Genomic DNA, 25,029 nt, shown 5'->3' on the forward strand with positions numbered 1-25,029 from the left:
ATGGCCCTATAAGGTGATGATAACGCAATATATGGGCATATATGGCAATATTATCGCATAATTATTGAATTTTAAAAAGTTGATATTTTGGCTATTTTTCGAAAAAATCCCTGTACTATAGTAAGGGGAAATTTTCGAAAATTTGCCAAATTTCGACCTTTTTATTTTTTGGCATAACAGGTTACTATGGCCCTATAAGGTGATGATAACGCAATATATGGGCATATATGGCAATATTATCGCATAATTATTGAATTTTAAAAAGTTGATATTTTGGCCATTTTTCGAAAAAATCCCTGTACTATAGTAAGGGGAAATTTTCGAAAATTGGCCAAATTTCGACCCTTTTATTTTTTGACATAACTGGTTACTATGGCCCTATAAGGTGATGATAACGCAATATATGGGCATATATGGCAATATTATCGCATAATTATTGAATTTTAAAAAGTTGATATTTTGGCTATTTTTCGAAAAAATCCCTGTACTATAGTAAGGGGAAATTTTCGAAAATTTGCCAAATTTCGACCTTTTTATTTTTTGGCATAACAGGTTACTATGGCCCTATAAGGTGATGATAACGCAATATATGGGCATATATGGCAATATTATCGCATAATTATTGAATTTTAAAAAGTTAATATTTTAGCAATTTTTCGAAAAAATCCCTGTACTATAGTAAGGGGAAATTTTCGAAAATTTGCCAAATTTTGACCTTTTTATTTTTTGGCATTACTGGTTAGTATGGCCCTATAAGGTGATGATAACGCAATATATGGGCATATATGGCAATATTATCGCATAATTATTGAATTTTAAAAAGTTGATATTTTGGCCATTTTTCGAAAAAATCCCTGTACTATAGTAAGGGGAAATTTTCGAAAATTTGCCAAATTTCGACCCTTTTATTTTTTGACATAACTGGTTACTATGGCCCTATAAGGGGATGATAACGCAATATATGGGCATATATGGCAATATTATCGCATAATTATTGAATTTTAAAAGTTGATATTTTGGCCATTTTTCGAAAAAATCCCTGTACTATAGTAAGGGGAAATTTTCAAAAATTTGCCAAATTTCGACCCTTTTATTTTTGGCATAACTGGTTACTATGGCCCTATAAGGTGATGATAACGCAATATATGGGCATATATGGCAATATTATCGCATAATTATTGAATTTTAAAAAGTTGATATTTTAGCAATTTTTCGAAAAAATCCCTGTACTATAGTAAGGGGAAATTTTCGAAAATTTGCCAAATTTCGACCTTTTTATTTTTTGGCATAACAGGTTACTATGGCCCTATAAGGTGATGATAACGCAATATATGGGCATATATGGCAATATTATCGCATAATTATTGAATTTTAAAAAGTTGATATTTTGGCCATTTTTCGAAAAAAATCCCTGTACTATTATAGTAAGGGGAAATTTTCAAAAATTTGCCAAATTTCGACCCTTTTATTTTTTGACATAACTGGTTACTATGGCCCTATAAGGGGATGATAACGCAATATATGGGCATATATGGCAATATTATCGCATAATTATTGAATTTTAAAAGTTGATATTTTGGCCATTTTTCGAAAAAATCCCTGTACTATAGTAAGGGGAAATTTTCAAAAATTGGCCAAATTTCGACCCTTTTATTTTTGGCATAACTGGTTACTATGGCCCTATAAGGTGATGATAACGCAATATATGGGCATATATGGCAATATTATCGCATAATTATTGAATTTTAAAAAGTTGATATTTTAGCAATTTTTCGAAAAAATCCCTGTACTATAGTAAGGGGAAATTTTCGAAAATTTGCCAAATTTCGACCTTTTTATTTTTTGGCATAACAGGTTACTATGGCCCTATAAGGTGATGATAACGCAATATATGGGCATATATGGCAATATTATCGCATAATTATTGAATTTTAAAAAGTTGATATTTTGGCCATTTTTCGAAAAAAATCCCTGTACTATAGTAAGGGGAAATTTTCAAAAATTGGCCAAATTTCGACCCTTTTATTTTTGGCATAACTGGTTACTATGGCCCTATAAGGTGATGATAACGCAATATATGTGCATATATGGCAATATTATCGCATAATTATTGAATTTTAAAAACTTGATATTTTGGCCATTTTTTTTGAAAAAATCCCTGTACTATAGTAAGGGGAAATTTTCGAAAATTTGCCAAATTTCGACCCTTTTATTTTTTGACATAGCTGGTTACTATGGCCCTATAAGGGGATGATAACGCAATATATGGGCATATATGGCAATATTATCGCATAATTATTGAATTTTAAAAAGTTAATATTCTGGCAAATTTTCGAAAAAATCCCTGTACTATAGTAAGGGGAAATTTTCGAAAATTTGCCAAATTTCGACCTTTTTATTTTTTGGCATAACTGGTTACTATGGCCCTATAAGGTGATGATAACGCAATATATGGGCATATATGGCAATATTATCGCATAATTATTGAATTTTAAAAAGTTGATATTTTGGCAATTTTTCGAAAAAATCCCTGTACTATAGTAAGGGGAAATTTTCGAAAATTTGCCAAATTTCGACCCTTTTTTTTTTTGACATAACTGGTTACTATGGCCCTATAAGGGGATGATAACGCAATATATGGGCATATATGGCAATATTATCGCATAATTATTGAATTTTAAAAAGTTGATATTTTGGCCATTTTTCGAAAAAATCCCTGTACTATAGTAAGGGGAAATTTTCGAAAATTTTCCAAATTTCGACCCTTTTATTTTTTGACATAACTGGTTACTATGGCCCTATAAGGGGATGATAACGCAATATATGTGCATATATGGCAATATTATCGCATAATTATTGAATTTTAAAAAGTTGATATTTTGGCCATTTTTCGAAAAAATCCCTGTACTATAGTAAGGGGAAATTTTCGAAAATTGGCCAAATTTCGACCCTTTTATTTTTGGCATAACTGGTTACTATGGCCCTATAAGGGGATGATAACGCAATATATGTGCATATATGGCAATATTATCGCATAATTATTGAATTTTAAAAAGTTGATATTTTGGCCATTTTTCGAAAAAATCCCTGTAAGGGGAAATTTGCGAAAATTTGCCAAATTTCGACCCTTTTATATTTTGACATAACTGGTTACTATGGCCCTATAAGGGGATGATAACGCAATATATGGGCATATATGGCAATATTATCGCATAATTATTGAATTTTAAAAAGTTAATATTCTGGCCATTTTTAGAAAAAATCCCTGTACTATAGTAAGGGGAAATTTTCGAAAATTTGCCAAATTTCGACCTTTTTTATTTTTGGCATAACTGGTTACTATGGCCCTATAAGGGGATGATAACGCAATATATGTGCATATATGGCAATATTATCGCATAATTATTGAATTTTAAAAAGTTGATATTTTGGCCATTTTTCGAAAAAATCTCGACCTTTTTATTTTTTGGCATAACTGGTTACTATGGCCCTATAAGGTGATGATAACGCAATATATGGGCATATATGGCAATATTATCGCATAATTATTGAATTTTAAAAAGTTGATATTTTGGCAATTTTTCGAAAAAATCCCTGTACTATAGTAAGGGGAAATTTTCGAAAATTTGCCAAATTTCGACCTTTTTATTTTTTGGCATTACTGGTTAGTATGGCCCTATAAGGTGACGATAACGCAATATATGGGCATATATGGCAATATTATCGCATAATTATTGAATTTTAAAAAGTTGATATTTTGGCCATTTTTCGAAAAAATCCCTGTACTATAGTAAGGGGAAATTTTCGAAAATTTGCCAAATTTCGACCCTTTTTTTTTTTGACATAACTGGTTACTATGGCCCTATAAGGGGATGATAACGCAATATATGGGCATATATGGCAATATTATCGCATAATTATTGAATTTTAAAAAGTTAATATTCTGGCCATTTTTAGAAAAAATCCCTGTACTATAGTAAGGGGAAATTTTCGAAAATTTGCCAAATTTCGACCTTTTTTATTTTTGGCATAACTGGTTACTATGGCCCTATAAGGGGATGATAACGCAATATATGTGCATATATGGCAATATTATCGCATAATTATTGAATTTTAAAAAGTTGATATTTTGGCCATTTTTCGAAAAAATCTCGACCTTTTTATTTTTTGGCATAACTGGTTACTATGGCCCTATAAGGTGATGATAACGCAATATATGGGCATATATGGCAATATTATCGCATAATTATTGAATTTTAAAAAGTTGATATTTTGGCAATTTTTCGAAAAAATCCCTGTACTATAGTAAGGGGAAATTTTCGAAAATTTGCCAAATTTCGACCTTTTTATTTTTTGGCATTACTGGTTAGTATGGCCCTATAAGGTGACGATAACGCAATATATGGGCATATATGGCAATATTATCGCATAATTATTGAATTTTAAAAAGTTGATATTTTGGCCATTTTTCGAAAAAATCCCTGTACTATAGTAAGGGGAAATTTTCGAAAATTTGCCAAATTTCGACCCTTTTTTTTTTTGACATAACTGGTTACTATGGCCCTAATAGGGGATGATAATGCAATATATGGGCATATATGGCAATATTATCGCATAATTATTGAATTTTAAAAAGTTGATATTTTGGCCATTTTTCGAAAAAATCCCTGTACTATAATAAGGGGAAATTTTCGAAAATTTTCCAAATTTCGACCCTTTTATTTTTTGACATAACTGGTTACTATGGCCCTATAAGGGGATGATAACGCAATATATGTGCATATATGGCAATATTATCGCATAATTATTGAATTTTAAAAAGTTGATATTTTGGCCATTTTTCGAAAAAATCCCTGTACTATAGTAAGGGGAAATTTTCGAAAATTGGCCAAATTTCGACCCTTTTATTTTTGGCATAACTGGTTACTATGGCCCTATAAGGGGATGATAACGCAATATATGTGCATATATGGCAATATTATCGCATAATTATTGAATTTTAAAAAGTTGATATTTTGGCCATTTTTCGAAAAAATCCCTGTACTATAGTAAGGGGAAATTTGCGAAAATTGGCCAAATTTCGACCCTTTTATTTTTGGCATAACTGGTTACTATGGCCCTATAAGGGGATGATAACGCAATATATGTGCATATATGGCAATATTATCGCATAATTATTGAATTTTAAAAAGTTAATATTCTGGCCATTTTTAGAAAAAATCCCTGTACTGTATAGTAAGGGGAAATTTTCGAAAATTTGCCAAATTTCGACCTTTTTATTTTTTGGCATAACTGGTTACTATGGCCCTATAAGGTGATGATAACGCAATATATGGGCATATATGGCAATATTATCGCATAATTATTGAATTTTAAAAAGTTGATATTTTGGCCATTTTTCGAAAAAATCCCTGTACTATAGTAAGGGGAAATTTTCGAAAATTTGCCAAATTTCGACCCTTTTATTTTTTGACATAACTGGTTACTATGGCCCTATAAGGGGATGATAACGCAAGATATGGGCATATATGGCAATATTATCGCATAATTATTGAATTTTAAAAAGTTGATATTTTGGTTATTTTTCGAAAAAATCCCTGTACTATAGTAAGGGGAAATTTTCGAAAATTGGCCAAATTTCGACCTTTTTATTTTTTGGCATAACTGGTTACTATGGCCCTATAAGGTGATGATAACGCAATATATGGGCATATATGGCAATATTATCGCATAATTATTGAATTTTAAAAAGTTGATATTTTGGCAATTTTTCGAAAAAATCCCTGTACTATAGTAAGGGGAATTTTTCGAAAATTTTCCAAATTTCGACCTTTTTATTTTTTGGCATTGCTGGTTACTATGGCCCTATAAGGTGATGGTAACGCAATATATGGGCATATATGGCAATATTATCGCATAATTATTGAATTTTAAAAAGTTGATATTTTGGCCATTTTTCGAAAAAATCCCTGTACTATAGTAAGGGGAAATTTTCAAAAATTGGCCAAATTTCGACCCTTTTATTTTTGGCATAACTGGTTACTATGGCCCTATAAGGTGATGATAACGCAATATATGTGCATATATGGCAATATTATCGCATAATTATTGAATTTTAAAAAGTTGATATTTTGGCCATTTTTCGAAAAAATCCCTGTACTATTATAGTAAGGGGAAATTTTCGAAAATTTGCCAAATTTCGACCCTTTTATATTTTGGCATAACTGGTTACTATGGCCCTATAAGATGATGATAACGCAATATATGGGCATATATGGCAATATTATTGCATAATTATTTAAATTTAAAAAGTTAATATTTTGGCAATTTTTCGAAAAAATCTCTGTACTATAGTAAGGGGAAATTTTCGAAAATTGGCCAAATTTCGACCCTTTTATTTTTTGACATAACTGGTTACTATGGTCCTATAAGGTGATGATAACGCAATATATGGGCATATATGGCAATATTATCGCATAATTATTGAATTTTAAAAAGTTGATATTTTGGCCATTTTTCGAAAAAAATCCCTGTACTATAGTAAGGGGAAATTTTCAAAAATTTGTCAAATTTCGACATTTTTATTTTTGGCATAACTGGTTAGTATGGCCCTATAAGGTGATGATAACGCAATATATGTGCATATATGGCAATATTATCGCATAATTATTGAGTTTTAAAAAGTTGATATTTTGGCCATTTTTCGAAAAAATCCCGGTACTATAGTAAGGGGAAATTTTCGAAAATTGGCCAAATTTCGACCCTTTTATTTTTGGCATAACTGGTTACTATGGCCCTATAAGGTGATGATAACGCAATATATGTGCATATATGGCAATATTATCGCATAATTATTGAGTTTTAAAAAGTTGATATTTTGGCCATTTTTCGAAAAAATCCCTGTACTATAGTAAGGGGAAATTTTCGAAAATTTGCCAAATTTCGACCCTTTTATTTTTTGACATAACTGGTTACTATGGTCCTATAAGGTGATGATAACGCAATATATGGGCATATATGGCAATATTATCGCGTAATTATTGAATTTTAAAAAGTTGATATTTTGGCAATTTTTCGAAAAAATCCCTGTACTATAGTAAGGGGAAATTTTCAAAAATGTGCCAAATTTCGACCTTTTTATTTTTTGGCATTGCTGGTTAGTATGGCCCTATAAGGTGATGATAACGCAATATATGGGCATATATGGCAATATTATCGCATAATTATTGAATTTTAAAAACTTGATATTTTGGCCATTTTTCGAAAAAATCCCGGTACTATAGTAAGGGGAAATTTTCGAAAATTTGCCAAATTTCGACCTTTTTATTTTTTGGCATAACTGGTTACTATGGCCCTATAAGGTGATGATAACGCAATATATGGGCATATATGGCAATATTATCGCATAATTATTGAATTTTAACAAGTTGATATTTTGGCCATTTTTCGAAAAAATCCCTGTACTATAATAGTAAGGGGAAATTTTCGAAAATTTGCCAAATTTCGACCTTTTTATTTTTTGGCATAACTGGTTACTATGGCCCTATAAGGTGATGATAATGCAATATATGGGCATATATGGCAATATTATCGCATAATTATTGAATTTTAAAAAGTTGATATTTTGGCAATTTTTCGAAAAACTCCCTGTACTATAGTAAGGGGAAATTTTCGAAAATTGGCCAAATTTCGACCTTTTTATTTTTTGGCATTACTGGTTAGTATGGCCCTATAAGGTGATGATAACGCAATATATGGGCATATATGGCAATATTATCGCATAATTATTGAATTTTAAAAAGTTGATATTTTGGCCATTTTTCGAAAAAATCCCTGTAAGGGGAAATTTTCGAAAATTGGCCAAATTTCGACCTTTTTATTTTTTGGCATAACTGGTTACTATGGCCCTATAAGGTGATGATAACGCAATATATGGGCATATATGGCAATATTATCGCATAATTATTGAATTTTAAAAAGTTGATATTTTGGCAATTTTTCGAAAAAATCCCTGTACTATAGTAAGGGGAAATTTTCGAAAATTGGCCAAATTTCGACCTTTTTATTTTTTGGCATTACTGGTTAGTATGGCTCTATAAGGTGATGATAACGCAATATATGGGCATATATGACAATATTATCGCATAATTATTGAATTTTAAAAAGTTGATATTTTGGCAATTTTTCGAAAAAATCCCTGTACTATAGTAAGGGGAAATTTTCGAAAATTTGCCAAATTTCGACCTTTTTATTTTTTGGCATTACTGGTTAGTATGGCCCTATAAGGTGATGATAACGCAATATATGGGCATATATGGCAATATTATCGCATAATTATTGAATTTTAAAAACTTGATATTTTGGCCATTTTTCGAAAAAATCCCTGTACTAAAGTAAGGGGAAATTTTCAAAAATGTGCCAAATTTCGACCTTTTTATTTTTTGGCATTGCTGGTTAGTATGGCCCTATAAGGTGATGATAACGCAATATATGGGCATATATGGCAATATTATCGCATAATTATTGAATTTTAAAAACTTGATATTTTGGCCATTTTTCGAAAAAAATCCCGGTACTATGGTAAGGGTAAATTTTCGAAAATTTGCCAAATTTCGACCTTTTTATTTTTTGGCATAACTGGTTACTATGGCCCTATAAGGTGATGATAACGCAATATATGGGCATATATGGCAATATTATCGCATAATTATTGAATTTTAAAAAGTTGATATTTTGGCAATTTTTCGAAAAAATCCCTGTACTATAATAAGGGGAAATTTTCGAAAATTTGCCAAATTTCGACCTTTTTATTATTTGGCATTACTGGTTACTATGGCCCTATAAGGTGATGATAACGCAATATATGGGCATATATGACAATATTATCGCATAATTAATGAATTTTAAAAACTTGATATTTTGGCCATTTTTCGAAAAAATCCCTGTACTATAGTACAGGGATTTTTCGAAAATTTGCCAAATTTCGACCTTTTTATTTTTTGGCATAACTGGTTACTATGGCCCTATAAGGTGATGATAACGCAATATATGGGCATATATGGCAATATTATCGCATAATTATTGAATTTTAAAAACTTGATATTTTGGCCATTTTTCGAAAAAATCCCTGTACTATAGTAAGGGGGAATTTGCCAAATTTCGACCCTTTTATTTTTTTACATAACTGGTTACTATGGCCCTATAAGGGGATGATAACGCAATATATGAGCATATATGGCAATATTATCGCATAATTATTGAATTTTAAAAAGTTGATATTTCGGCCATTTTTCGAAAAAATCCCTGTACTAATAAGGGGAAATTTTCGAAAATTTGCCAAATTTCGACCTTTTTATTTTTTGGCATTACTGGTTAGTATGGCCCTATAAGGTGATGATAACGCAATATATGGGCATATATGGCAATATTATCACATAATTATTGAATTTTAAAAAGTTGATATTTTGGCCATTTTTCGAAAAAATCCCTGTACTATAGTAAGGGGAAATTTTCGAAAATTTGCCAAATTTCGACCTTTTTATTTTTTGGCATTACTGGTTAGTATGGCCCTATAAGGTGATGATAACGCAATATATTGGCATATATGGCAATATTATCGCATAATTATTGAATTTTAAAAACTTGATATTTTGGCCATTTTTCGAAAAAATCCCTGTACTATATAGTAACCGGAAATTTGCGATAATTGGCCAAATTTGACACTTTTATTTTTTGGCATAACTGGTTACTATGGCCGTATAAGATGATGATATATGGCAATTATTGAATTTTAAAAAGTCAATATTTTGGTCATTGTTGAAAAAATCTCTGAATTTCAAAAATGCTACACTTCTAACTAAAAATGTGCACACTATAAATTCTGAAATCGATTTCTTTTTAGTTTTAAAAAGAGAATGATAATGAAAATGTTTATTATAGTTTTCACATAATATAGGTTTACATATAGTACCAAGAGATTATGGTTGCAAGGAAATTGGAAAAACATATTTCTATACAGTTTTATAGCATCTACAATCTATGTAGGCCTTTTAATATTTTGAGCTTAATTTAGAGGCAAAGTATCTGTAGATTAAGTAAATCTAATACATCTACATCAATTGTTCTTCCAAAAAGCCAAAACATATTTTGATCTCCCTATTTATTACACGTTTTCATACACACATTCAATCGGGTGTAAAATTCAGAGAAAAACAGACCTCTTGCTAGTGTTGTTCTCTCGTGATTTGTTTAAAATAAAATTTCCTTCACACTATGAGAACTTGTTACGTTTTGCAGATGTGATAAGGTATTAGAACAATTATATCTCTTACCTTGAATGCAGCAATTGCAATGAAATTACTAGATAATATTGGCTGTTTTTTACACAAAGGATAAACATACTACAGACACCCTAGGTTACTAATTAAGATAGCACCCTAGGTTACTGATTAAGACAGCACCCTAGGTTACTGATTAAAAAAGCACCCTAGGTTACTGATTAAGACAGTAACCTATGCATGCATATTGCTGGCTTTCTATAGATTTGTTTATAAATCACCCTAATCTCTGATTTCCCCAGTATCATAGTAATACAGGATCATTTTGCATTTAGCATCATAGACCCCAACCTTTAACTTAACCTTACATGATACAGACACCACATGTGATACGTTGTGATGCTGTATTATGGAATTTTGCTATGATACAGGGCAAATATTGTTGGATGTGGAGATACAGCACTGAGAATCGGGTACATAATTGTTTGTTTATCATTAAAACGCTGTATTGTTATCTGTAATGCTAATGTTAAACTGCAAACTGTTTTATTGTCCTTTTTTGCTACAGTGCCTTCAAAGATGTTTGTATTATCAACAACAAATAAAACCATCTAAATAATTACAAATAACAAATCATGTGTCTAGCTATCTACCTACATGAATGTAGCTAACAAGCACTGTCTTCTGTAAAATGTACCTACTGCTAGTATTGCAATATTGGAGCGCCCTCAACTGAAGACTAAAGCACCAGCAGCGTAGCTAACGGAACTATCACCTTTACTCTTACATTGATTGGATTGTGCATAGCTTAAAAACTTAAAAGACATTCCGTTTTCGCCTCCTCGTCGCGATTTTATATCTTCTACAGCCTAAAATAAAACATCAAATTTAAAATCTCTAAATTCAAATGTTCAATAAATTATTTTGTTTATTTAGTTTGTTGCGGTTGCTGTGTAGAAAACTTTACAATCAATGTTATAATCTCCTAACATTTTCTATGTATCGCACGCTACAAATACAATATGTATGGCATGCTACAAATACAATATGTATGGCATGCTACACAGATTCATGTTTCATTTGAAGCGGTATTTTTTCAAATAAAATAAAAAAAATCAGTTACTTACATTTAGAAGCACGGCAATTGGATGGCGCCCACATATTGTATTCGAATATTTCTTTAGGTAGTCATGGAAACCATGAGCATCAAGAGATGATATTAAATCCATACCCTACCAAATAAATAATATGTTATCTTATCTTGAAAACAATGTTATGTCCATGGATGATAAACACCTGTACACATGTACAGTAATGGATTTGCAGAAATTCTCAATTGTAGCCAACAGAAAATTCTGATAGGTTTGGGCAACCAAGAAAATGGTTTGGGCAACCAAGAAAATGATTTGGGCAACCAAGAAAATGGTTTGGGCAACCAAGAAAATGGTTTGGGCAACCAAAAAAAGGTTTGGGCAACCAAGAAAATGGTTTGGGCAACCAAGAAAATAGTTTGGGCAACCAAGAAAATAGTTTGGGCAACCAAAACTGAAAACTCACCATTCTATCTAAGGCTTCTATAGATTTGTGAATTGATTTATACGATGCATCATAAAACTCATAATCAAATCGATGTCCTAAAAAAAAACAAAAATTACTTTTTAAATACTGAAAATTAAGAAGGACCATAAAATTCGATAAACTTTTAGCCATAATACAGACTTTTTTTTAATAGCTTTCTCATCTATATTTTTAAATTACTTACCCCAGTGGCAAAAATCTGAGGATACAATAAATAAATTTTGCGGGTCTTCGAGATACTGGCTAAAAAGTCGACCATATCGTTGTTCATTCTTCCAGTCCAATGAACCAACTAGCACAGGTACAATGGTGAACATATCGCGTTTACTGTAAAAAAAAGAAATATTTCTTGCAAAAAATTTGACCTAACAGTTTTATTTATTGTTCTTTCTTCAGAAATAATGATTTATAATCAATTACTTTTGCTTAACCATCAGTAGTAAACATTTTGTGTAACGTAATCATAAACTATTAACTATGGTACTGTACATATTACAGGGTAGGGGCTTTATTTAAATTGCTAAACATATTGCGCTTTACACCATAAGAAAAACATAAATGGTAAATGAGGTAAAGTATTATAAAATTTTAAAAATGTATGATATAACATCTCAACCAAATGTATAAAAAAAAATTTCTGTTACCTTTCCATCACTTTAGCAATGTAAGGTAAATGCATCTCAATGCTATGTTCCGCTTCATCGGTTTGTATGTTCATCCAATCAAATCCACCCGTTGCATAAAGCGTTTCATTCACTGGAAAAATAACCATATAAGGATAATTGATTAACATGAAGACTATTTTTTGTATAGCTTGACTTAATATATCTATAAGAAATTATAATAGCCCTGTTGTGCTTCAGAGCTAGGGATTATTATACAAATAATGAATGTTCATGAGTGCAATGGTACAGATAATTTCATGATGAAACGTTCTATTTTTACAAGGCTTGATGCAATAAACTACTTACTTTCCTTGTCTACTCGTAGATTGTAAAGAGGTGTTTGATAGTAAGTAGTTTGGGTCAACGCGCATCCACGTAAAGCAAACCGATGCGAAGGCCCGAGTATAAAAACACGTTTTCTAAGGAGAGAATTAAGATATTTAAATAGGTGTTTAAATGTGAACCGTCTGTGATCTTGTAGAAAAATGTTGCAGTTCACTACATTGATTCAACTTACATATGAGTAGGATCAACTTGTTTGTAAGCGTGCGCACCGCATGCTCCGCAGTATGTAAAGCCAGCATGGCTGAAAAAAAAAATTTTTAAATCATAAGATATTGATAAATAATATATAAAATTCAACAATAATATAACTAGTTAAATGTCTATAATTTAGCAAAGGGTATATTTTGTATGGGTACGCGTCTAAATAAACCGCAACTGATATCATTGTAAACCAATTTTACTACCAACTTACGGAGCAATAATCGCCCTTGCTGGCGAGTGGTTGCTATCCGCATTATTCAACCATTCCTCCAATTCACTTGATAAAACACGACCTGCAAAACATATAATTATAATGATGAACAATAAACCAACACTATATATCCTATGCTAATTAAAGTTTCTATACACATTCTGCTTAGTCTGTACAGTACTATAATATAAACACAAAATAAAAGAAATATTGTAAATCATTGATTGTGTAAATAAGACACTTTATGACAAAGGTCATTTAATAATAATATTATAATAAGCAAATGAATATACTAGGCCTAGGCTCTACTATTTGTTCTAAATTCTATTCTGTTCTTTGTTTCTTTTGTTTTCATCACTCTCGACACTTCTTCGTTCGGAAAGATTCGCCCTCGATATTTTCAGATGTGAAGGCCTTTCTCTAGTAGGCTAGACTACTTTCTTTGCTTAATTGAATAGAATGGAAAATTACAGCCTACCTGAACTTTTATACCAACTCCCTGCATGCGTGGCACGTCTTACCGACATATCAGACCCTATCTTGGCTAAATTTAACAAAGAATGCTAATATGAAATATTATATTCTTCTTTCTTCGTATTTTATGTTTTTATTCTATTTATAGGTCAGTGTTGTCATCCCAGCTGATCTGCAAGTACGCCCTCTTCGAAAAGATTTGGTTGAGGGCGCTATGTCAACTAGTTGCCGGTTGGTTGCAAGTTTTGATAAAAAAATTGACTGCTTGCATTTTTTTTTAATGTATTATATTATAATATATTATTTATATGGCCAACCGGTAGTGTAATGCCGTGTGTTTGCAAGTACTGGCCAACTACAGTTCTAAATCAAACTTTTGTAACTCATTTGTTTATAATAAAAAGTAAAAAAAAAAAAAAATCATCAACATAATTATTATGCAACATTTATTCAAGCAGTGTCACTCAATGAAGCAGACATTAAATTTAATAACATACAATACCATTCTATGATACTGAAATACTGAGAAAAACAACAGGTTGTGGCTGGTTCACCATATATAACAACTTTTTGCTCAAATTGTTTGCAATGTATGGTCCAGACACTATTTATTATATCTAGAGAAAAAATTAATTTGTAGAACAATTTAGTATTTTTTTTAGAACAATTGTCATTGTTCAATTTTAAAACAAACTTGTCTTCGCATAGAATTAAACATGCATTCTAAACAAATTATTTTTAATAGTTTTTTGTGTGTAACTTTTAGAAATATAAACAAAACAATGTATAGCGCATTTAAGGTCAAAGGTCATAATGTAATTCACCTTTTAATCAGATACATTAATCTCTATTCAACTGTCTATATATATAGTATTTTATACCAAAAGTGACACTAATTTAACCCTAATTATCACTATCTACTTAACTACTAAATAAAAAATAAATTGAATAAAACTCTTTGTCTATTAACAGAAATTATGCAACTCACATAGATTAGGAAATGTTTGCGCAGTATATTTGAATGATATAACGATAAACTTGTTCGCTGAGTGCTAACTTAGCATCGTTGTAAATACAAAGTCCGCAATTGAATATGTCAGATTGACGCATTGTGACAGACGGAACGTAGTATTTTACTCTTTATATTGTAAAGATTTTTAAAAATTGGTTTGAAAAGTGTCAAAATGCTTCTACTGCAGCTGCTGAAGTAAAGGGTGGTCATCGCTCCAGTGGTTGAACACCTACTGTTATTGTTATAATATAGACTGCATTATGAAATTGCAGTAAGCCATAGTGGTAGGCTAAGCTACAACAATAGTAGATTAACCTCACTATAGTAAAATAATTGTATATATAACTGTTATTGTTATAACATAGACCGCATTATGAAATTGCGGTAAGCCATAGTGGTAGTAAGCTAAGCTACAACAATAGTAGATTAACCTTAATACAGTAAAATAATTGTATATATATAAGTGAATACAGATTCTTGTGAAACTTTTTTAAGTTTCTATATTCAGCATTTGTTTAGATATCGTCAATATTTATTTCATCAGATTCGGCAAAAGCAGAAGCAGGCTTCGATTCATCTTTGACGGCCTTGACTTCCAGACCAGTACTCATCGATGAGAAAGACACCTAGAAATGAAAAGAAATTGAAAATCAAACAAAGTAAAACCGCTATTAAGCTCCGTCTACACTATCAAAAGTGTGATGTGCCCAAATATGGTAGTGATATGCCAAAAGATGGTAGTGATATGACATCATCATGTCCATATATGGGCACATCATATTTTTTTGTCACATAAAGTTTGATAGTGTAGGCAGAGCTTTAGGTGGGCACCTTCAGGATCTAACAATGTCCTCTGAATAGGGGGTCGCTATTATTTTGAGAAAATCGGTAATAAAAGGGTTAACAAGTGCCATTGATAGAAGCACAGTTTAGATAATTATATATTGCGTTGTTTAGTTGCTGATATTTAATTACTTACCTGGACTTCTTCCTCCTCTCCTTCACTTGCTTCCTCTTCAGCCTCTGCCAACCATTTTAAGAATGGAGCAGCTCTTTTGATCAAATCCTGACTCACATCCTTCGACACATACTTCTTGCTTGGCTGAAAATAAGTATTTGTAATTAAAACATTATATTTATGTATTGACATTCTGTAGCATATATTTTTAGAGTGATATATCTTACAAATGTGATATTAGTTTCCCTGTAGTAGCCCAACCAACCTGAACCAACAAATATTAGCAAAAATGAATTTTTAATCTACAAAACAAGATTTACCTTACTACCCCAAGCAACAAACACCTCTTCGTCCACAATATCCAACTCGTAGAGCTTTTGAAGAATAATGGGGACCTTAGCGATAAGCTGAGCTGTGTACACCTTACCGCACAACTGTTCAATCGCACCGAGAAGATACTTCTGAGCCTTCGGGTTGTCGTGAGTGAACTGAAAAGGTCATTTTATAAAAGTTTGGTCATTGTCTTATTTTTATTTTATTATTTATTCCTTTCAGCGAAACATAAAAAGGGAGCACTGAGGAGAGACAAGAGCTGACAAAGACAACTATCACCAAAGGGCGTGTCAACTCCAGACAAACAATACAAGCAAAATAAAATATACAATACAAATATACAATATTAAAATCAAATTTGTGACAATACATGTATGGTTAAAAGATTGTTGACTTATGGTAGGATAATAAAAACCTCCTGAAGTAAAAACGATTAAACTTTTTTTTAAACGCTTTTATTGTATAACGTACTCTGAGGAAGTGAATCCTGTATCGCTTCAACTGTTCGATAATGCCCGTGTCCAGAAGCAGTTCTCCGAGAACCAACGGCGCTTTATCTTTCACTTCAAGACGTTCAGCCTCAGCTAGTAACTTCTTGTCAGAATCAGTCTCTGAAATGGTTTTGTTGCTTTTCATTTTCTGAAAGTAAAAACACAATTATTAGTCATCATAATTTACACTTAGTTCGTCTTTGTCGTAATTAATAGCGCCCTCAATTATTTGTCTCCAGTTGCCTGTCACTTTTTTCAATTATTATTAGTTCTGTAGCAAAATATAATTTCATTGATGTTAACAATTTGAGCTTTGGATAAACAAACCTATGTGGCCGTCTTCACCATTCACACCTAGGCTAAAGCTACACTATCAAACTTTATGTTTAAAAAAAATGTGATGTGCCCATATATGGACATGATGATGTCATATCACTACCATATTTGTGCATATCACTACCAAATTTGGCCACATCACATTATTTTTGTCAAATAAAGTAAAGCTTTAGGAAAATAGCATTCAAGTTTAAACAATTTTCTATCTGTGAATATCACTTTGTAAGAATCCTGTAGTAAAATAGTCGTAATAAAATCATAATAAAATCATAGCATACCTGCACATACTTGTAGAAGATATCAATGCGTTCAGCCTGTGTTTTCTCCAAGTCATCATTGAGGGTTAGCCCCTTGGCACCGTCCGTCAAGTCCTTCATTCTCTCAGCTACAGCTGCTTGGCTGGTATCCACAGACCAATCTTTATCATCATCGCTGTAGTCATCCTAAAACACAACAGAAATGCAATGTATAATGCACCCGATTGTAACATTGCCATTTGATTGATTAATAATGCATTAGGTGTCGTTCAATATTAGTTCTATTGAACGGAAAGAGATATGCACTATACCTTATTAACAAGGGTACAAATTTGGGCATTGTTGCCGTATGTTTATCAGTGGATCCCTTATAATACAAATAAATAGTGGAGCTGTAGCTTGGTGGTTAACATGCTTGCCTTCCTATTCCAAGGTCCGGGGTTCAATCCTGACCTAGTGCCCAGGTTGCCGCTCCATAAGCCTCAAATGTGACTTGGTTTATAAGCACGATAAATTATTAAATAGTTTATCTATCCTGTAATTGGCAAAATTACTCACTGTTGGATGCATATTTTTACAATTTGTTATTTATATTTACAAAATGATGAAAGAGCTACATACTCGTTCTGGAGCTACAATCTCAGAATCCTGCTCGGCGACACCATTCGATTGTTTCTTGCCCTTGTTAGCTTTCTCTTTATCCTTCTTTGGCGTGTTCGACTCCTCAGGGGGATGTTTAGTCATGTAGGTGGTCACTTTGTGCCTCATGTCCACTGAAGCTCGATGACCACAAGCCTTACAGACCTTACCGATACGCTCTTTTTTAATGATCTATAATACACAAGAAAAATGCAAGATAAAGCGTTAATAAAGGGTTGTTTTTAAATATTAACTTTACCCAATTTTTTTTTTAAACAGCACTGTGTAATTCCTAACGCATTAAAAAGAAAGGACTGTGGCTTTTATTCTTTCTAAAGTTCTGTCTACACTATAAAACTGTGACAAAAAATGTGATGTGCCCATATATGGACATGATGATGTCATGTCACTACCATATTGATGAATCTCACTGCCATATTTGGACACATCACACTTTTTTTGTAGAGAATCTGGAGTGCATGTGTTGTCTTGGGAAACAGGATTGCATGTTTTTACCAGGCCACAAGAAAAAAAAAATGTTTTTTTTTACCAGGTTTGTTTCAGGATTGTCGCATTCTGTACAAAGCACAAACTTCTTGATGAACGAATCCAGCATTAGCTGCAGTTTAGCAGCTGCATGTGATCCGTTAACAATGTAACGGTCATGTTTTGAATCTACCTGGGTCTGAGCTCCCAACTCGCAACCAAAGAATTTGGTAGTGTCTGGGAAAATAAAAGATACCATTTAGTTTAAATTTTCTTTAAATTCAATAATTTAACTTTAGCTATAATCTGCATGAATGGGAGTAATCTGGCTGGCCATCTGTTTCATGACCTCCGACAAGGTCATTCTAGCCATCCTTCCTGCTTCTGCTAGTAACTGTACTTCAAGCTTGGTAATGTCATTTCTTATGCTATCCCTCCATTTCTTGGTTGGTCTATCTCGAGTCTTTTTCTTTTAATCTCCGACGTATATACGATTCCTAACCAGGGTTACCACATAGACAATTACATGTTATATGAAGGCTGGCATGCAAGCTACTGGATATAGCATACAGCACCATTCAACCTGCATTTTGTAGCCAGCCTAACCTTAATAAAAAATTACTTACATGTCGGAGGTCGATTTAAGGCTTTGGCTACATCCGCCATATTTACGATTACTGTTTTGATTCCATTGCCTTTGCCTTCAACCTAGAAGGGAAAAGAAACCAAATTTATAATTATTAAAAAAATATTAAATAGCATACAATAATTATTAATTAAAGTACATTATCATTTTCAAGTATTGTACCATAATATTAATAGAGTTAAAAACTATAATACAGTCGACTCCGCCTAAGTCGAATTCGCGTAAGTCGAAAAATCACGAAAGTCGAATTTTTATGAAAGTCTCAATTCTTTCCTATACATTACTGTGTAATTTTTATTTGTAAGTCGAATTTTTCTAATTCGAAATTCGTCTAAGTCGACGTCTTTTTGCGGTCCGAATACACACATTTTTTAGTGATTTATATCGTATAAGTCGAAGTCACAAATCACGCGGCAACAACGCGCTAAAAAAGCCGATGAAACGTACGTAATTTGATAAACAAACGACAGAGGAGATAATGTGGGACCATATTGGTTCTCTCAAGCAGGTTGCATAGTATAGGCGGCGTCCTACAACTCGCGCTAGTGTATATAGTGTATGAGTTGTTTCAGATTTGAGAACTTGAGCGGCGTTTTGTGGGTACCCATTTTGTGCTAGACAGTTGGCAATAAACAATGGATACCGATTTCGAATAAGTTTTTGTATTGTTTCGGGCTTAAACCATAAAAGAAAATACAGTTTATCATTGCCGATAAAAGAGGCTTAGCATTTATTAGGCCTAGCTAGCTAGCTAAGCAAACTCAATTCAAGAAGGCTCATCGTGTGGGTGGGCCGTGATCGCGACAGGGCAGGGTCTACTAGGCCTAGCCATAGCGCGGCTAGTGAGTGAACCTACGCCTAGCATTTTTTTTGCAAATCTGTAAGTCGAAGTTCGCGTAACTCGACATTTTTATACCGGTCCCATTAGATTCGACTTAGGCGGAGTCGACTGTATATTCATGTAAGGTTTTTTTCATTTTTCTTGAAAAGTATTATATAATAATTATATTATATACACAATATATCATATACACTGTATTATCTCTATCTCTTTAATGGTTGGGGACCAGCTGAAAAAATCATATGGCTAACTAAATTATGTTTATGAATATTTATTTCTGTAAAAGTCGCAGCTATGGTGGCATTTGAAAATATCATAGCTACTGAATTTGCATTCAATCAATTATTTAACGCATATTCTATCATGAATTTGTTATGAACAATTGACTGCGATTCAGTTATTGAAGTAACGCAAGAAAATTACAATTTTTAATCATCTTTAATTTCTTAATTAAACAAAAAAAGCCAAGTTTTAGAATTGGACGATAAATCATCATTAGCAAGTAGAAATAATACAATTATTATTAAAAGGTCCTTTAAAATTTCTCAAGTTCAAATGTTTTTATTTAGTATTCTACCATTGTTAATTAAAAATTCATCATTTTCTTGGTGATCAATTAGAGATTCGGACCAAAATGCCTGGATAATCAGGGCAATCTATAGAGATGTGATAAAAATAGCCTCTTACCTTGGCTATGATGGGGGGCATTTTGTAACGGTAGAATTGATCAGTGATGTTACGATTGACGTTGAGAGACATCTTCTCGACGAATCACCGACGTGTTTATTTTTAAATATATTATGTCTTGTTTGTTGATGTAAATGCAGTTGATGATGTAGATTGGCACACTTTGAGCTGGACATACAAGTTTCTAGTGGCGTCGTCTGCTTTATAGAATTTGCAGGCGGTCTTGTCTTGGCTCGTATAACCAATGGCTCTGTAGAAATAAAATCATGGCTCATAAAAACGACGTCTATAGTTGCTATACATATTACAGTTCTTCATACTTATACGTCTTCGTAATTAAAAATCTACGTCAGATTTTTACACAGTATTTTTTGTCACCATATGGATGGTATTAGTACATCTTTTACTTATTCACAAGAGGTTTTCACACGGTCTGCAGTGCACGAGATAGGCCTAGACATAATATTATATTATATTATTATTTATTATTAAACAGAATAAATATTTTTAAAATAAATGTCTTATTTATATTTTAATAAGTAAATAAGCCTACAAATTAGGAAAGGGTCTAAAAATACAAAATGAGTATAGGCCTAGCTATTCTTACCGTGATATCCCAACAAAGACATAAAAAAATTCAATGCAAGTTGTCTCGAACGAGAATAATGGTCGTTCCTATGCAAAAGAGGAACGGAAGTCAATTTGTGTGGTGTGGCGCCGTACAGTGGCACACAAACACTGTAGAAGCTACAAAAACGGTTTCGTAGATAAATGTCCTGTAAAAATTAAAATACAAAACGATATAACTAAGTAAATCAATTGAGTAATGCTATACTAGTTAATTGTTATATTTATATAACTGAGATCACATTTAAGTAGCAATTTTATACCGAAATTGCCACGTAATTTCAATCAACTTACCTCAACAAAATGTCGCACAAGAGTCACGAATTGCAAGAATAATCTTGGTCGAAATTCTGGAAATCCATATGGATTTGTCAGAAGGTTGCCAGACTTAATTAAGATAACATAGAAAGTATTTGAATATTATAATATCATTTTGTTATAAATTATACAATTCAAATATTTATCTGCAAAGATAAAATACCGAAATAAAGTAATACTCTTATATTATATCATAATAGTTCAATATTTATTTAATACAAACCTAAATTATTTCTGGCAAACAATTCGTGATTGCGAAATTGGAGATCGAGAGTTAAACAAATTGGTGGCGCTATTCCAATTTTTATCTTTTCTCGCGTTTTTGCGCGCGCAACGTGACTATGGTGAAGCAAGAGAGTATATGAATAAAAATAAATTTATTTTTTTTAATTGATTTATTCAATATACACATAAAACTATACATATACATTCAATACAACAAGTAATTACAAAAAGAGAAACAGCATCGGGAATGAACCAAGTAGAATACGTCATAGTTATAAATACATTTTAAGTTTTCATCATGAGGATTAGACAGGTCATTATGCACTTAAGAAATAATTGTAATACAATTACACGGTCAAGCAATTATGCGGTTTTTGTTTTCGACCATCCACAATTTTTTTCCGGGAATTATATAATGCGGTTGAATGATTTGCAGTTTTACGGCACGTGTGTCCAATATGCAGGTACGTACTTAATATGTTGAAGCATGGCTGAAAGCTTATTAAAAAGTTTCTAGGATTACGCATGCGCTGTAACGAGAAACTGTAAAAAAAGATCTGAGAGCGAGCCGCCGAAAAGAAAAGGTGCGAAATCATCCGTGTTTGATGGCATGTATAAATAGCCTCGGTTCAAACTTACTGAAAAACATTTCAAAAGTATATATTAGTCGTCTTTCTTTACGTGCATTTACTCTATCTACCGCAAATAACATGCCGATACAGGTAAATTATTGCATTTCATTTTTAAAATGGGCCTCTCTCTAGCTAGGCAGGCGGCTAGAGTAGTAGGCCTAGTAGTTTAGTTAGGGCATACGCTAGCCTATCTATTTAGCCTAGCTCTATATCAGGCGCGCCGGTTACTGTGCATGTGTGGCACTGTTGAGGGCCATATAGGCCTAGCCTGTAGCTGCTGAGCATTGTAATAACTAAGTCTAGGCCTAGCCTATTTTATATTCCTTTTTACTTTGCTGATTAATTTATTCTTTTTTAAAATTTCATATTTAATTCTTTCTAAAAAAGGGAACGAAAGGTACATGGCAATGTAGTTACCTTAAATAAATGTAGGCCTACATCTTTTTTTATAGGTTGGTGACAAAATTCCCAGTGTGGAAGTTCATGAAGGCAATCCAGGTCAAAAGGTCAATATGGCGGACCTTTTTAAAGGCAAGAAGGGAGTGCTGTTTGCCGTTCCTGGGGCTTTCACCCCTGGCTGTTCGAAGGTAAGCTATCTAGAGAGGTTACTTTACAAATACTGTACAATCATATTCATTTTTTTTTTAAAACAAGCCTTTCATTAAATTATGATATTTGATTTTAGACTAGAGATTCCAAAATAAAAGATTCAATTGACATTCTTTCTAGACTCATCTACCAGGATATGTGCAGGACTTTGCCAAGATCAAGAGCAAGAACATCGACATTGTTGCTTGCATCTCTGTCAATGATGCCTTTGTGATGTCAGCGTGGGGAGATGCCCACAAAGCTGGAGAGGTACGCATATGTTTAAAAGAACACTAAAAAACATTCCCTATCCTATACGATTGAGAGCTGCCATGTTGGAGAAGAGTTGGTATCTATATATATCAAGTTTGAAGCCAGGATAAATGGTGTATATTTCTACTGTTTTCACATCTCATTTACACCTGTATGTTATGTTAATTTTCTTGTTTTTTTTAGATTCGTATGCTAGCAGATACATGTGCAGAATTTACTAAGGTTTGTCAAAATTGTTCTTTTTTCAATGTGTAAATAAAGAGTATCAATACAGGAGAAATAAACTAAAAATATTATTTTTTTATTATAGGCCATTGACTTGGGACTGGATGCTACTGCCATATTAGGAAACCTGCGATCAAAGAGGTACAAACAATACCAACGTTTATACTGAACCTTACTATTTATGACTAAAGATTTTGAAATACAAACATCACATAATTTATGTTTTATGCATATTCATATTATTTATTTATATTTAAATCTGATGTTGCATCCATAAGCGAAGTAATGTTGTTTTTGATGAATGGTGTACTGTAACTATACCTAAATAATATAAGGGGAGATCACATGATCAAATTAAGGGGATGCACATTTTACTAGTCACTTTAACTGTGATACACATCCCTACTTAGGTTTAAAGCTCTGTCCACACTAACAAACTAGTGTGATGTGCTTAAATATGGTAGTGATATGACATCATCAAGTCCATATATATGATCACATTTGTTTGTCACACAAAGTTTGATAGTGTAGACAGAGCTTAAGTGGAGGTCCAACAACCTGGAGTTTTTACATTGAATTGAAACCCATATACTTATTATTATACTACTATACAAATATTTGTACCAAATAAAGGATGCCGTCTCTCCTCCTCTGCGCCAATGCAGGCATCTATACAAGCATGTCACTAGCACTCATGTGACAAAGGGGCTTAAGAGTTAAAAAAAATACTAGAGAATTTTAATAAGGGGCAAGGTTATACTAAAGTTAAATACTAATAGAGTATAATTTGATATGTTTCAGATATGCAATGGTTATTGAAGATGGTGTGGTAAAGAAGATCAATGTAGAACCTGACGGTACAGGACTGACATGCACGCTAGCTGCTAACATCGTCGATCAAATTTAGAAAGAAAACCAACAAGTTTTAATGTGTAAATTAATAAAATAGTGTGATTAATAAGATTATTGTTAGGATATTTAAAAGAAAGACAATAGTGAATAAATATAAAGATAATCGGTATTACAAAACATTTTCGGTATTATTAGTAAAAATACTAAGTATTAATAATGAGTTGTTGAAACTAATCTTTTCTAACCCCCAAGGACCTATAAACCAAAAAAATGAATAAGAAATTTTAAGTGTTGTTCTTCCATTGACAGATAGTTTGACAAAAAAAGTGTGATGTGCCCAAATATCACATTTTTTTTGTGTCACACAGTTTGATAGTGTAGACAGAGCGTTGCACAGAAGTTTTTAAATATAAAAGTTATAGATGACACGCACAATCTATTACAGTGGTGCTTTTTATAGTTATGTATGTAAATCCTGAAATAAAAACCAATGAAATATGAAAATAAATTTCTCCAATAATACCTAAATGAACTTTTTGTGATCATTATTATTTATGCATCAGCTCCGGAGTAAACATTAAATGTAAATATTTTTATAAATCCAAAATTCAGGGGAAACCATTATTAAAGGTATACCTTCACGATCGATGCATTTGCACATGATTTAGACATTTTTGTAAAATATATAACATTTTCTACATTAGCTGGCGATAGTAACTACATTAGCTGGCGATAGTAACTACATAAGCTGGGAGGCAATTTTCATTACTACATAAGCTGTTGACCGTTTCTACATTAGCTGGTGTTGATTTATATTTACTACATTAGCTGTGGATTGTTCTACATTAACGG

At 32.2% G+C, this 25,029-nt stretch overlaps 3 protein-coding genes across 5 annotated transcripts; 1 reads left to right on the forward strand and 2 right to left on the reverse strand.

The window, feature by feature from the left end:
- Nucleotides 1–9,893: 9,893 nt before the first annotated feature.
- Nucleotides 9,894–13,922, reverse strand: LOC144851469 (protein MEMO1-like). Of its 2 annotated transcripts, none has more exons than XM_078708958.1 (9): nucleotides 13,756–13,922; nucleotides 13,278–13,359; nucleotides 13,038–13,106; nucleotides 12,827–12,939; nucleotides 12,500–12,611; nucleotides 12,040–12,182; nucleotides 11,835–11,911; nucleotides 11,405–11,509; nucleotides 9,894–11,146 (listed from the first exon to the last, which is right to left on the reverse strand). In XM_078708958.1, exons 1-9 carry the CDS (start codon nucleotides 13,802–13,804, stop codon nucleotides 11,006–11,008), a joined length of 891 nt encoding a protein of 296 aa, XP_078565084.1. In that variant the 5' UTR covers nucleotides 13,805–13,922; the 3' UTR covers nucleotides 9,894–11,005. The 2 variants fall into 2 exon arrangements, with proteins under 2 accessions (XP_078565084.1, XP_078565085.1); XM_078708959.1 differs by lacking the exon at nucleotides 13,756–13,922 and adding an exon at nucleotides 13,587–13,647.
- A 257-nt stretch (nucleotides 13,923–14,179) lies between these two features.
- On the reverse strand, nucleotides 14,180–21,427 carry LOC144852610 (eukaryotic translation initiation factor 5-like). 2 transcript variants are annotated; one of them, XR_013614310.1, is made up of 12 exons: nucleotides 21,359–21,427; nucleotides 21,045–21,213; nucleotides 20,438–20,687; nucleotides 18,890–18,971; nucleotides 18,328–18,500; nucleotides 17,760–17,969; nucleotides 17,160–17,324; nucleotides 16,526–16,693; nucleotides 16,042–16,209; nucleotides 15,743–15,865; nucleotides 15,195–15,389; nucleotides 14,180–15,078 (listed from the first exon to the last, which is right to left on the reverse strand). XR_013614310.1 is itself a non-coding variant. In XM_078710522.1 (11 exons), the coding sequence occupies exons 3-11, from the start codon at nucleotides 20,507–20,509 to the stop codon at nucleotides 15,279–15,281; spliced, it is 1,272 nt and encodes a 423-aa protein (XP_078566648.1). In that variant the 5' UTR covers nucleotides 20,510–20,687; nucleotides 21,045–21,213; nucleotides 21,359–21,427; the 3' UTR covers nucleotides 14,180–15,278. The 2 variants fall into 2 exon arrangements, 1 of the variants encoding a protein (XP_078566648.1); XM_078710522.1 differs by having other exon boundaries at nucleotides 14,180–15,389.
- Nucleotides 21,428–22,140: 713 nt separating this feature from the next.
- On the forward strand, nucleotides 22,141–24,354 carry LOC144852627 (peroxiredoxin-5, mitochondrial-like). The gene is made up of 6 exons (XM_078710550.1): nucleotides 22,141–22,329; nucleotides 22,692–22,826; nucleotides 22,969–23,097; nucleotides 23,284–23,322; nucleotides 23,411–23,466; nucleotides 24,127–24,354. Exons 1-6 carry the CDS (start codon nucleotides 22,213–22,215, stop codon nucleotides 24,230–24,232), a joined length of 582 nt encoding a protein of 193 aa, XP_078566676.1. The 5' UTR covers nucleotides 22,141–22,212; the 3' UTR covers nucleotides 24,233–24,354.
- The last annotated feature ends 675 nt before the right edge of the window (nucleotides 24,355–25,029 follow it).

The sequence above is a fragment of the Antedon bifida genome, chromosome 9 (genome assembly GCF_963402885.1).
Source record: "Antedon bifida chromosome 9, ecAntBifi1.1, whole genome shotgun sequence".
Lineage (NCBI taxonomy): Eukaryota > Metazoa > Echinodermata > Crinoidea > Comatulida > Antedonidae > Antedon > Antedon bifida.

Bases quoted from the DNA above. Each gene is read 5' to 3' on its own strand.
- LOC144852610 (XM_078710522.1), bottom strand. From the start codon at position 20,509: ATGTCTCTCAACGTCAATCGTAACATCACTGATCAATTCTACCGTTAC. The intron at 18,972-20,437 runs GTAAGAGGCTAT...TTTCCCTTCTAG, and splicing joins TGCCCCCCATCATAGCCAAG to GTTGAAGGCAAAGGCAATGG. The intron at 16,694-17,159 runs GTATGCTATGAT...TTTTACTTTCAG, and splicing joins TCTTCTACAAGTATGTGCAG to AAAATGAAAAGCAACAAAAC.
- LOC144851469 (XM_078708958.1), bottom strand. From the start codon at position 13,804: ATGTCGGTAAGACGTGCCACGCATGCAGGGAGTTGGTATAAAAGTTCA. The intron at 11,912-12,039 runs GTAAGTAATTTA...GTTTTTTTTTAG, and splicing joins CTCAGATTTTTGCCACTGGG to GACATCGATTTGATTATGAG. The intron at 11,147-11,404 runs GTAAGTAACTGA...GTTTTATTTTAG, and splicing joins CAATTGCCGTGCTTCTAAAT to GCTGTAGAAGATATAAAATC.
- LOC144852627 (XM_078710550.1), top strand. From the start codon at position 22,213: ATGGCATGTATAAATAGCCTCGGTTCAAACTTACTGAAAAACATTTCA. The intron at 22,330-22,691 runs GTAAATTATTGC...CTTTTTTTATAG, and splicing joins CAAATAACATGCCGATACAG to GTTGGTGACAAAATTCCCAG. The intron at 23,467-24,126 runs GTACAAACAATA...GATATGTTTCAG, and splicing joins GGAAACCTGCGATCAAAGAG to ATATGCAATGGTTATTGAAG.